At 65.8% G+C, this 12,032-nt stretch overlaps 1 protein-coding gene across 3 annotated transcripts; it reads left to right on the forward strand.

Moving 5' to 3' along the window:
• The first annotated feature begins 595 nt into the window (after positions 1-595).
• MIB2 (mindbomb E3 ubiquitin protein ligase 2) lies at positions 596-11,714 on the forward strand. 3 transcript variants are annotated; one of them, XM_036281508.1, is made up of 20 exons: positions 596-815; positions 1,711-1,867; positions 5,358-5,627; positions 5,693-5,864; positions 6,768-6,874; positions 6,978-7,172; positions 7,317-7,459; positions 7,545-7,652; positions 8,482-8,586; positions 8,664-8,826; positions 8,903-9,036; positions 9,132-9,280; positions 9,361-9,517; positions 9,597-9,757; positions 9,853-9,979; positions 10,065-10,298; positions 10,730-10,908; positions 10,987-11,168; positions 11,255-11,320; positions 11,393-11,714. In XM_036281508.1, exons 3-20 carry the CDS (start codon positions 5,381-5,383, stop codon positions 11,629-11,631), a joined length of 2,868 nt encoding a protein of 955 aa, XP_036137401.1. In that variant the 5' UTR covers positions 596-815; positions 1,711-1,867; positions 5,358-5,380; the 3' UTR covers positions 11,632-11,714. The 3 variants fall into 3 exon arrangements, with proteins under 3 accessions (XP_036137401.1, XP_036137403.1, XP_036137402.1); XM_036281510.1 differs by lacking the exon at positions 7,545-7,652 and having other exon boundaries at positions 11,393-11,701; XM_036281509.1 differs by lacking the exon at positions 596-815 and having other exon boundaries at positions 827-1,867.
• The last annotated feature ends 318 nt before the right edge of the window (positions 11,715-12,032 follow it).

Raw genomic sequence — 12,032 nt, forward strand, 5'->3', positions numbered from 1 at the left:
CTGGGAATTGTGGTTCAGGCCGGCTCCCGCTTCTGGCGCGCTCGGGCTGCGGACTACAACTCCCGGCAGGCCCTGCGGCGACCCAGGAGCCCGAGCGCTGGGGGCTTCGGCAGCCTCAGCCGGTGGGCTCGGGCGCGGCGGCGGGTTGGCCTGGCTGGCTCGTGCCGAGCAGCCGAGGGGCTGTCAGCCGGCCGGCTGGCGGACAGAGTCGCGTTTCTCAGGTCCCCGGAGTCCCCGCGCCGAACGGGCGGGACGCAAACTTCCGGGCAAGTGGACCGGTGGACGGTGACACCGCGGCCGGGGCAGGGGTCTGGCAGCCGCCGGGGCCTCAGCGGCTTCCCGAGGAGAGAGGGTGGAGTGACAGGGGGCGGGGCGACCCAGGGAGGCGGGGTCGGCGGCGGGGTGGGCGCCCAGCTGCGTCGCGTCCCGCCCGCCCCGGCGTCCGGCTCCCCCCGGCCGGCGCTCGTGCCAGGGCTCCGCGCGGGCCCTGCCGTCTCCCCAGCCCCCGGCCCCCAGCCCCCAGCCCCCCGCAGGCGGCCCGGCCCGGGAAGCCCTGCAGGGCAGGAGGCAGGCTCCTGGGGCAGCCTGGGTGTCGCGGGCGCCGACCCGGGCACGGCCCGTGCACAGCGGGCAGCCCAGCAGCAGACAGGCGAGCCCTGGCCGTGCGGTCCCGTCGGAGGTGCCAACTGCGCGTCTCCCGCTGCCACAGGTCGGGGCTTGCGCTCAAGCTCGGTGCAGGTGCCCAGGTCTCCAGGCGTCGGGCTGCAGCCCAGCAGGCTCACGGCGGGCAGCGGGGGGACTGCACGGCCAGACAGGTGAGCTCGTGACGGGCTTGCGGGGTGGTGGCTTAGACTGGACGCTCACACCACGTGATTTATTCTGTCTGGCGGCATGACAGAGGGCTTTTGCTTGTTCTTGAGTGTGTGTGTGTTGGGGGGCGGGTGTTGTTGATCAATAATTCTCCCTCTTCCCCTCTGAGTTCGGAACTAATTGAAGAAATGAGCAAAGGTGCCAGACAGACTCCTGTTGGGCATCCGATGGGCTGGGGTCAAGCGGCTTAAGTGTGTGGAAGCCCTGACCAACCCAGTCCTTCCTGGTGAGTCCTCTCTCACCACTCCTCTGGCCTGAATGTCATGATCCCAACCACAGTTGGCCTGGTGCAGTGGTTGGGGCGTGATACTCCAGTGTGAGGGCTTCCATCTAGGTGGTGACCACCCTGCACTTCCTTTGGGCCACCGCCCAGGAGGTCTCTTGCTGAGCCAAGTCGGGTTTCCTCTGCTGCCTCAGGGCTTCACCCCCACCCCAGGATGTCCACCTGTCTTAGTCAGAGCTGCCACGTAGTGGGAGCCTGTTGATTCCAGCAGCAGCAGCAGGTACTAGGGGTGCAGGGAGAGGAGTGGCTGCCTCTGTCACCCCCAGTCTCCACTTCATGCAACTTTATTTTTCTGAATAAAGGCGTTTGCCAACTCCTAGCCAAATGTGATTTAATCTTGACAGCTTTTCCGTTTTTCCAATAAAATATTCCGCAATAGGGGATCACCTTACTTGTACATTGTTCCAGTGCCTGGTTTGTAAGCTCTGCCCCCCACAAGCTGGCAGGTCCTTGTGAAAAGGGGAATGACCAGCAAACAGAGTGGACCTGAGGCCACTTGTTTGGTTGAGAAAAATGCTGAAAGTGTGAAACTGCCTTTTTAAACCATTTTTCCCCAGACTTGTTGGCTGGCTACCTGTTTGGTTTGCTGTGGTCTGTGTCGGCAATGGCTCCTGGTTTCCAACAGGAAATCCTTGGTGGCTGAGCAAATCTGTGACCCAGGAAACAGAAGCTAAACGTCTGGGATGCTGGCACGAAGCTGGTGTGTGTTCTGAGGTAAGATCTGACTTTGCTGAGGCACACCTGTCACGCGTCCTGACACCTGCAGCCTCTGAGGAGGTTTGGGTGCCAGCCATGGACCTGGCCTGCGAACTGTGGGTGAATGTCCCACTGGAATGGGGGCTCCCTGCCCAGCCCCTACCTGCTCCTGACCCTGGTCCGTTCCCCACTTGCCACCCTCTCTGTATACACCCTAGTGGACCTTCTGAGGTGAGGTGGTGAGCTTTGATCCCAGGACCTGATGTCACACGGAGCCCAACTGGCCATGTGCTGGGCCCAGGGATGACAGTGACAAAGATTAGGCAGGGCCGTGGGTGGAGGAAGGTGGTGGAGAGGCCTGGAAAACCACCTGGCTCACCTCACAAGGGTCCTAGGATGCTGTACTGAGGTGCTTCTGAGATGTAGGAGCTGGTGCTGCATTGCTGTGGCAAGTGTGGAGGAGGGGACAGCAGGCAGGCGTTGCTAGAAGCCCTGCTCAGGCTCCAGGTGATGCCATGCTGGACCGAGGTGCTGAAACAGAGGGCAGACCCCAAGACCTCCAGGGATGAGGTGTGGGGGGAGGTGACAGGGAGGCTCCCAGACTGGGTGCCCCCAAGAGCTGGACACTGCTCTGTCCTTCACCGTCCTCCTCAAGGGGTGTTGGTCTGGACAAGAGAAGTGAGGGGGGGGGGATCCAAGGCTTAGGGTGTCCCATGTGGGCTGGTGGGCTCCTGCAAGGGTCAGCCCTGGGAGGGTGGTGGTTTCCTGGCCAGGACTGGGAGAGCTGTCTGGCTGTGCTAAAAATACCGGGTGTGAAGACAGCAGTACTGGCCGGAGGTGCCCTGGTAACCCTACCCAGCGGCTCCACTTGCTGCCACTCACCAGCTGAGGCCTGGCCTTGATTTCCCAGAACCTGCCAGGCACCCCGACCCCACTTTCTATTCTGTGCCCACCCTTTGAAGGCTGGGCCACGCTTGCTTTCCTGCTTGGGGGTGCCCCCACCCCATGTCTTCTTGGAGATGGTCCTGCAGCACCTGGCCAATGGACTCATGGGCTAGAAGACAGGCAGGTGTGGTGGCTGGCCAGGTAGGCTGAGGCTAGGCTCACAGGGCATGCGGCCCTGTCTGTGTCCACAGCACTGGCTAATGGCACTTGGGTCCTTTCCTCCTTGAGTTCTTTGTCTGAGCATAGGGCTAGTTTCTGGGCTTTGCTTTTGGGGTGCCCCTGCAAACAGGGACCTTCCCTTGGGCCCGTGTGTCCATATTTGTCTGTAGCTGCCTGGAAAGAGGCCGTTCTGGCCAGCTGCCGCTCAACAGGTGTGTCTGGGCGGGAAGGGGTGTGGGGGTCTGGCAGAGGTCTTCAGCCTGGCGAGGTTCTGGATGGGGCCTGTGCCCTAAGGGACAGTGATACCACTCTGCCAGGCTGGTGCTGCTCAGCCTGAGTCACGCCTGTGGCACCTGCTGAAGGGGAGGCACCAGGCAGTCTGCTGGGGTCACATGTGGGGGGCCTGCCATACCTAACTGCAAGGTGGCAGCCACAGGGCCCCTCCCCTTGTCTGGGGCTTGCTGGCACCGTTCAGGGCATTTCCAAACGGTCATTCTTGACATGGTCTGGGTGTGGCTGTATTCTGTGGAAGGACCAGAAGCCCTTGTCGCCGGAGCCTGCTGCGGCCTCGGGCCTTGGCGCTCATCTTGGCAGAGACCACAGAGGGAGGGCAGGACAGGCCACAAGGGTGGTGTGGCTCGAGAGGTGAGGATGTCTGGGTGAATCAGCAATGAGTGGTTTCTCTGAGGAAAGGCTCTTCATTAGCTATTGGGTCCTTTTCAAAACGTCCACCTGTGTGTGGAAGCCCCAGAGGTCCTGGACAGGGGAGGAAGGCGCCCTCACCAGGACCCTGCCCGGGAGGAGGGGGAATTTGCAGACCAAGTAGGCTGAGCAGCTCATACCCCTGAGAACACAAGGGGTCATTCAGGGTAGTCATGGGCTGAGAACCCTGCCACCCTGTGCTGGATGCAGGCCTCAGAGCTGGGCCGGGCTGGCTGCTGTCTCTTGTCACTGCCCATCGGCAGCCTCAGCTGGGCCAAGGTGTTTCCTGGCTGGCCAGGCCTGGGATGCTGAGTGTTGGGCTGGGAGTGCAGCTGGGCCCAGGACCCTGGAGTGGGGCCCAGGTGGAGGCTGATGTGGCCTTCCTCCCTGGACTGGCCTCAGTGCCCAGTGGCTATACAGGGCTGCTGGGCCCTCACAGGATCTGGAAGCAACTCTGCTGCACCCCAGCCAGTTTTAGGGTCTCTCTCTGGCCTCCCACAAGCTATGCAGCCAGACTGCTGGGGTCACATCCAGCCCTGTCTGGGGCAGTGCCCCACCAAGCCTTCCCCAGCTGCAGTCCCGACAGCTGCACGAGGCCCGCTCCACTGCTCAGGCAGCCTCCAGGCTGGACGTGACGGCTGCCTCACCTCCCAGGAGGCCCTCAGCCCCCTGCAGTCCTGCGGACTGTCTCTCCACTGTCTTTCAAGTCCGTTTGTGTTGCTAGAGAAACTTGACTGAAGAGTCACTTAGTGAGGGAGGCACAGGACATGAGTGAGCCCAGTTTGCGAGGTGAACAGGAATGTGTTTCTGGAGCAGGAGACAGTACCTCCCTGGTCCCGGAGCCCCCTCGGCCGCCTCTGCCAGTCTCCCTGCCTCCGACACCTGGGATCTGCTGGTCCTGTTTGTGACCTTTCTGTGTCCCTTCAACGTGTGTGTGTGAGGCTCACCTTCCAGCGGCTGCTGGCGGAGTGGGGTGGGTTCCTGCTCCCTGGGGCTCGCCCACCCAGTTCAGCCAGGAGGACACAGCGAGGGTGCTGCACACACCCGGGGCAGCTGGGCCAGGTTCTTCACAGAAGGCTGTGGGTGGTATCCCACGAGTGAGCAGTGGCCTGGTGACCCTCCCCGTGTGGTTTTGTGGTCGGGTGGCCCGTTCCGGTGTTTTGCCTGTTCTCGGTGGAGCGTCTGCTCTGCCCCCTGACGCAGGCGCCCGTTTCACATGGCGGGTACAAGCCCTTTGCGGGATGTGCGGACCACACACGGGTCCGGTCGGTGTCCCTGCCCTTTGTGTCAGTGGTGCCTCGCCGAGCAGCAGCTCTGAGCCGTAGTCGTCCACCCGTCAGCCGGCTGCACCCTCTGTTTTCTTCTGTCAGCCTTGCTGTCTGACCTTTCACTGCTGTCTGGGAGCAACTCCACTTATTCTTAAACACATTTGCGAGGGGACCTCCCTGCCAGGTTTGTCCCCAGGGTCCCAGGGATCCACTGTCATCTCATGGGCACTACCGCAGATCCCTGCAGCTCACCACAGAGCAGCCGGAGGGGTCTTTTCAAAGAGGTGACCACCCACCCACTAGGGCGCTGCTACCTGTGCCCCTCCGGCTGCTGCGGGGTGGCCGCGGGGCCTCCTGCGGACTCCAGCGCGCATGCTCACTACACTGCTCCCCGCCCAGCTCTTCTGTGGCCTGAGGGTGCCCTCTGCCTGCAGGGCCCAGAGCACCGCCGCCCACCATGGACCCGGACCCGCAGGCGGGTGTGCAGGTGGGCATGCGCGTGGTGCGCGGCGTGGACTGGAAGTGGGGCCAGCAGGACGGCGGCGAGGGCGGCGTGGGCACGGTGGTGGAGCTCGGCCGCCACGGCAGCCCCTCGACCCCCGACCGCACTGTGGTCGTGCAGTGGGACCACGGCGCCCGCACCAACTACCGCGCCGGCTACCAGGGCGCGCACGACCTGCTGCTCTACGACAACGCCCAGATCGGTGCGTGCGCGGGGCGGGCGGGGGGCGGGGCGCGCCCACCCCCCCTGACCCTGCCCCGCCCCCAGGCGTGCGGCACCCCAACATCATCTGCGATGGCTGCAAGAAACACGGGCTGCGGGGCATGCGCTGGAAGTGCCGCGTCTGCGTGGACTACGACCTGTGCACGCAGTGCTACCTGAGCAGCAAGCACGACCTCACCCACGCCTTCGAGCGCTACGAGACGGCCCACTCGCGCCCGTGAGTCCCGCCGTCGCCTCTGCAGCCACGGCTCACCGCGACGCGGGCCGCGGGGACCCTGCAAGCACCCCGACACCCGCCCAGGTCTTGGCCCTGGAGGACTGGAGCGGCCCCCTACTAACTATTCCCCAGGGGCAGGTCAAGGCCTTCCTGAGCCATTGCCTTGAAGAGTGGCCGGAGTTATGGTCACTCCGGGGGCCTGGATGTTGACACCAGCCCTGTCCACTGAGCAGGTCTGCAGAGGGTGGTGCCATGGATGAGGTCTCCTCTGCCCTGGTACCATCCCCAAAGCCGGGCGTGGCTCCCCAGTGTAGCCCTGAGAGCCCCGAGGGTGGCCTGTGGCCTTTGCGTGGCCAAGCATCCACCGTGGTGGCCCTGGGCCCAGCAGTGGGCAGCCCGCCCTGGGAGCCAGCCCCTAGGCACTGGGGAAGAGTTGTTGGTCTGGCTGGGAGGCTCATTTGCTGTGGTCAAGGGCATCAGGCTGGGGAGCAGGCCACTGGGTTGGGGTGTGCACCCAGAGGCACCATCCCCTCACACATGTGGCCCGAGGTGGAGCAGGGGTCAGCTGTCTGGGCCCACATTTCTCATCCCTGCGTTACCCACGTGCTGAGCCCTCCCTGGAACGGCCGTGCGACCCCAGGAGGCGGCCTGGCCGAGGCTCCCAGCTCTGGGAGGCAGCAGGTGTGGGGCTGTGCAGAGGCCGTACTGTGCGGGCGGCCCGCGGTGCCCTCAACCCCGCAGCAGGGACGGTCCCTGGAGGAGCATGGTCAGCAGACTCACTCCAGGCCCAGAACATGGAGGGCCCTGAACTGCTGGGCCCGGGGTGTGGGGGGTGAGGCTGGCAGAGCAGAGGGCCTGGGGGTCACTGCCGTCCTGCATGGCCCGGGACACGCTCTATTGCAGGGTCATGTTGAGTCCCCGCCAGGGCCTCCCAAGGATCCCACTGAGGGGCATCTTTCAGGGGGCGAAGGTGGTGCGAGGCCCCGACTGGGAGTGGGGCTCCCAGGACGGTGAGTGGGGGTCCAGGGTGGGAAGGTGGGGGCTGGGCAGGCATCAGCTGTGGCTGCGCCTTGTGGCTGAGCTTAGCCTGCTGGTGGGACCCTGTCTCTCCAGGAGGGGAGGGGAAGCCAGGTCGAGTGGCAGACATTCGTGGCTGGGATGTGGAGACGGGCCGGAGCGTGGCCAGTGTGACGTGGGCCGATGGCACTACCAATGTGTACCGCGTGGGCCACAAGGGCAAGGTGGACCTCAAGTGTGTGGCGGAGGCGGCTGGTGGCTTCTACTACAAGGAACACCTCCCAAGGCTCGGTAAGGGCTGCCGAGCCGCTGTGCTGCCCTGGCTGGACCTGGGGCAGTGCTGGGCTGGGGCTGGCCTGTGAAGTCTCGGAGGGGGGGGCCGGGGAGGGCCCGGGAGGGGCGCGGCCTGAGCAGGCGCCTGCTGCCCGCCTCCAGGCAAGCCAGCAGAGCTGCAGCGCAGGGTGAGTGCCGATGGCCAGCCCTTCCAGCCTGGGGACAAGGTCACGTGTCTGCTGGACACGGACATCCTGAGGGAGATGCAGGAAGGCCATGGCGGGTGGAACCCCAGGATGGCGGAGGTGAGCTGCCCCGCCCATTAGCCCTGTGCCCTCCCCTCCCCACATCCCCTGGACCCCTAGCCACAGCCTCCACGACCCGCCACAGTTCATCGGACAGATGGGCACCGTGCACCGCATCACGGACCGTGGGGACGTGCGCGTGCAGTTCAGCCACGAGACCCGCTGGACCTTCCACCCCGGGGCTCTCACCAAGGTGCATGGGGGCTGGGCTGAGCCCCTCCACCTGCTTCCCCCTCCATGGACCTGCTCAGCCCTGAGGGAGGCGTGGAGGGACACAGGAGGGTGGGTGCAGGGAGCCCCCACAGTTCTGGTTTACTTTCCGAAGTGCTCCTGCTGCTGCAGTGGGAGCGAGAGGGAGAGGTGTGTGTGTGGGGGGTCCCCTGCGGACAAACGGTGGTGCTTGCCTGGGGAGAGGCATTGGGGAAGCAGGACTCACAGATGGGAACGGAGGAGGTGGGAGGTCAGTGGGTGGCTAGGAGGGGGCCTGGGAAGGAGTGGGTGCCAGGGAGGGGCTGTGCCATCACTCACCTCAGGACCTGGAGTCAGGACTCCTGGGGGCCTTCGAGGGTGTGTGGGGCCACAAAACAGGTGGTTGTAGAGCAAGTCCTGTGCAGGCGGGGGCACAGGTGTGGGGGTTGGGCCCTGCCACGGTCATGCTGGGGCCACACCCCACGCCCTTCTGGTCTGGCCTCGGCCATGCTGCCTGCTCCCCATCCGTGTGAGGACAGGCCCGGCTTGGGCCTCACCAGCGCAGAGCTGGTTTCTGTCTGGTCTGGATGTGCTGCTGCCACGGTCCCCAGCTGTCACCCTCCTGACACTGGGGCTGAGCTGTGAGCCACCCAGGGCTGCCCTGGTGACCAGGGGCCCCTGTCCAGCCAGACCCTCTGGTTGTGCTTCTTATCAGGGGCTGGAGTCAAGTTCAGACTTGCCTAACCTGTGGAGCTTGGGGGTGCCTCCTGCTCCCCGACCCTGGGCAGCCACACTGATCTGGGGGACCCCTCACAGGCCTCTCTCTCACTCAGCACAACTCCTTCTGGGTGGGTGATGTGGTGCGGGTCATCGACGACCTTGACACAGCGAAGCGGCTGCAGGCCAGGCATGGCGAGTGGACAGATGACATGGCGCCTGTGAGACCCCCACCCCTGCCCCACCCCACCTCCCTCACACCCAGGGAGACTGGCCTGTGACCCTACCCTCTCCTCAGGCCCTGGGCCGAGTCGGGAAAGTGGTGAAGGTTTTCGGAGATGGGAACCTGTGTGTGGCGGTTGGTGGTCAGCTGTGGACCTTCAGCCCCTCCTGCCTGGTAGCCTATCGGCCTGAGGAGGATGCCAACCTGGATGTGGCCGAGCGTGCCAGGGAGAGCAAAAGTGCGGGCCCCAGCAGTGGACACCAGTGGGGGGTGGGCTGCCCCTGACCCCTGCTCAACCTGAGCCCCCACCCCAGGCTCCCTGAGTGTTGCCCTGGACAAGCTTCGCACCCAGAAGAGTGACCTGGAGCACCCAGGGAGGCTGGTGGTGGAGGTGGCCCTGGGCAACGCGGCCCGGGCTCTGGACCTGTTGCGGAGGCACCCTGAGCAGGCACGCTCCCGAGACCCTGCCCTGCGCCCCCATGCTCGGCCAGCCCCAGGGAGGGGGCAGAGGGCTGGGAACTAACCTGCTGGCGCTACTGGCAGGTGGACACCAAGAACCAGGGCAGGACGGCCCTGCAGGTGGCTGCCTACCTAGGCCAGGTGGAGCTGGTGCGTCTGCTGCTGCAGTCCCGGGCGGGCATGGACCTGCCGGATGACGAGGGCAACACAGCTCTGCACTATGCAGCCCTGGGGTGAGGCCGGCAGTCTCGGTGGGGGCTGGGCCTGGGTTCCACCAGTGGGCACAGCACCCTTCCGCCTCCTCTCCCGCCAGGAACCAGCCTGAGGCCGCCCGCTTGCTCCTGAGTGCAGGGTGCCAGGCCAACGCTCTCAACAGCGCCCGGAGCGCGGCGCTGCACGTGGCGGTGCAGAGGGGCTTCCTAGAGGTGGTGCAGGCCCTGTGTGAGCTGGGCTGCGATGTCAACCTGCCCGTGAGTGCTGAGTGCTGGGTCCCTGTCCCTGGGGTCTAGGAAGCCTGCCACCAAGTGACCACGGGCCCACCATTGACAGGATGCCCAGGCTAACACGCCCCTGCACTGTGCCATCTCTGCGGGCACCGGCGCCAGCGGCATTGTGGAGGTCCTCACTGAGGTGCCGGGCATTGATGTCACTGCCACCAACAGCCAGGGCTTCACCTTGCTGCACTACGCATCCCTCAAGGGCCACACGCTGTGAGTTTGGGGTGGCCACAGCCAGGACAGGCTCTGGCCGGGCTGCTCGGCACTCTGGGACACCCTCAGCAAGACACATCTCCCTGCTCCCACAGAGCTGTCAGGAGGATTCTGGCTTGGGCGCGGCAGCTGGTGGATGCCAAGAAGGAAGACGGTTTCACCGCAGTGCACCTGGCCGCCCTCAACAACCATCAGGAGGTGGCCCAGATTCTCATCCAAGAGGTGTGGATGCAGGGTCCCCAGCTGGCCCCAGGAGTGGCAGTCAGGGCCCACCAGGGTCCCTGGGCTGAGCCTCTGTCCCCCACAGGGCCGCTGTGATGTGAATGTTCAAAACCGTAAGCTCCAGAGCCCGCTGCATCTGGCCGTGCAACAGGCCCACATGGGGCTGGTGCCGCTGCTGGTGGACGCGGGCTGCAGCGTCAACGCGGAGGACCAGGAGGGGGACACAGCCCTGCACGTGGCGCTGCAGCGTCATCAGCTGCTGCCCCTGGCGGCTGATGGGGCCAGGGGGGACCCAGGGACTGTGCAGCTGCTGTCCAGGGTGAGGAAGTGTGGATCTGGGTGCTGGAGAGGTGGGCCATCGGGCCTGGCTGCGGGCTCCAGGCAGGACCTGCGTGCCCACTTCCACTGAGGGTGACCCCTGGGAGCCAGGCCCTCTGGTGGGGGTGGGGGGCAGCCCCCTGGGGCTGCGGTTTGCAAGAGGTGTCTTCTGCCCCGGTCACCAAGTGTGGCTAGCATCTCTGCAATTCTGCGCTCCAGGCCAGCCTGGGAGAGGGGATTGCGTGGGGGGTGGTCAGAATTTGGCCCCCTCTCGGGTGCTTTTCCTGCCTGCCTCCATTCCAGCGGCCTCAGACAGAGGGCGTGCCCGTGCCTCTGCCCCAGGCTGGGGCCAGGTGGTGTCTGCAGAGGCTCCCTCAGGCCAGTGTCCCCGTTGAGGCCTGCCACCCTCACTGGCCTCTGTCTGCCACCCAGCTGCAGGCTTCGGGCTTACCGGCCAGCGCGGAGCTGACGGTGGGCGCAGCGGTCGCCTGCTTCCTGGCGCTGGAGGGCGCCGACGTGAGCTACACCAACCACCGAGGCCGCTGCCCGCTGGACTTGGCTGCCGAGGGCCGTGTGCTCAAGGCCCTGCAGGCCTGTGCCAGGCGCTTCCGGTGAGCCCCGCGTGGTGGTGGGCGGCACCCGGGCCCCTGGGCGGGGTCCTTTCAAGTTTCCTCCTCCTCCAACTGCAGGGAGCGGCAGGCGGACGCGGGCACGGCCCCAGGCCCCAGGCCGGTGGTCAGCATCCCCAACACCATGATGAACCTGCACGTGGCCACGCCTTCAGGGCCGGAGGCAGCCGAGTGCCTGGTGTGCTCCGAGCTGGCGCTGCTGGTGCTGTTCTCTCCGTGCGAGCACCGCACGGTGTGCGAGGGTGAGTTGGGGGGGGGGCCCGGCGCCGGCTGCGGGTCGTGTGGGGCGGGGCAGCGCAGCCCCGCTTGACCACGCACTCCCCTGCAGAGTGCGCACGCAGGATGAAGAAGTGCATCAGGTGCCAGGTGGTCATCAGCAAGAAGCTGCGGCCAGGTGGGTTGGGCAGGAGGGGCGGGCCGGCCTCCCCTCCCCCGTGGCTGCGCCTGACCCAGGCCCCGCCCACAGATGGCACCGAGGTGGCCGGCGCAGCCCCCGCACCCGGCCCTCCGAGGCAGCTGGTGGAGGAGCTGCAGAGCCGCTACCGGCAGATGGAGGAGCGCATCACCTGCCCCATCTGCATCGACAGCCACATCCGCCTCGTGTTCCAGTGCGGCCACGGCGCCTGCGCGCCCTGCGGCGCCGCGCTCAGTGCCTGCCCCATCTGCCGCCAGCCCATCCGCGACCGCATCCAGATCTTCGTGTAGCCGCGCCCCTCGCTCGGGAGCCACGTCCCGGCACCACCCTCGCGAGCCCCCCCTATGTTTTATAAAAAGATTCACAGACTTTGGCGCTTGTGCCTGCCTTGGGGGGGGGGGGTGGGCACCCCGCTCCGGGACAGATGAGCTTTGGTGCCGTCCCCACCCGGGTCCCTCTCCACGGCTCTAGCCCCCGGGCTGTCCTGACGGGCCCTCCGCTGCGGCGAGCCCAGCTGTGGGCCCTGTCCTGCGGCCAGACGCCCCGCCCACTCCCAGCCCGCTTGTCCTGACCTGCCCAGGGCTCCCAGGTCCAGACTCCTGCCCAGACCCCCAAACTCTGGGCCGGAAACATCCTCCGGGCACAGGTCCCCTCCCCGTCCCTCTTTTCACCTGGGCAGGCTGTGGAGACG

The sequence above is a fragment of the Molossus molossus genome, unplaced genomic scaffold, assembly GCF_014108415.1.
Source record: "Molossus molossus isolate mMolMol1 unplaced genomic scaffold, mMolMol1.p scaffold_m16_p_35, whole genome shotgun sequence".
Taxonomy (NCBI): domain Eukaryota; kingdom Metazoa; phylum Chordata; class Mammalia; order Chiroptera; family Molossidae; genus Molossus; species Molossus molossus.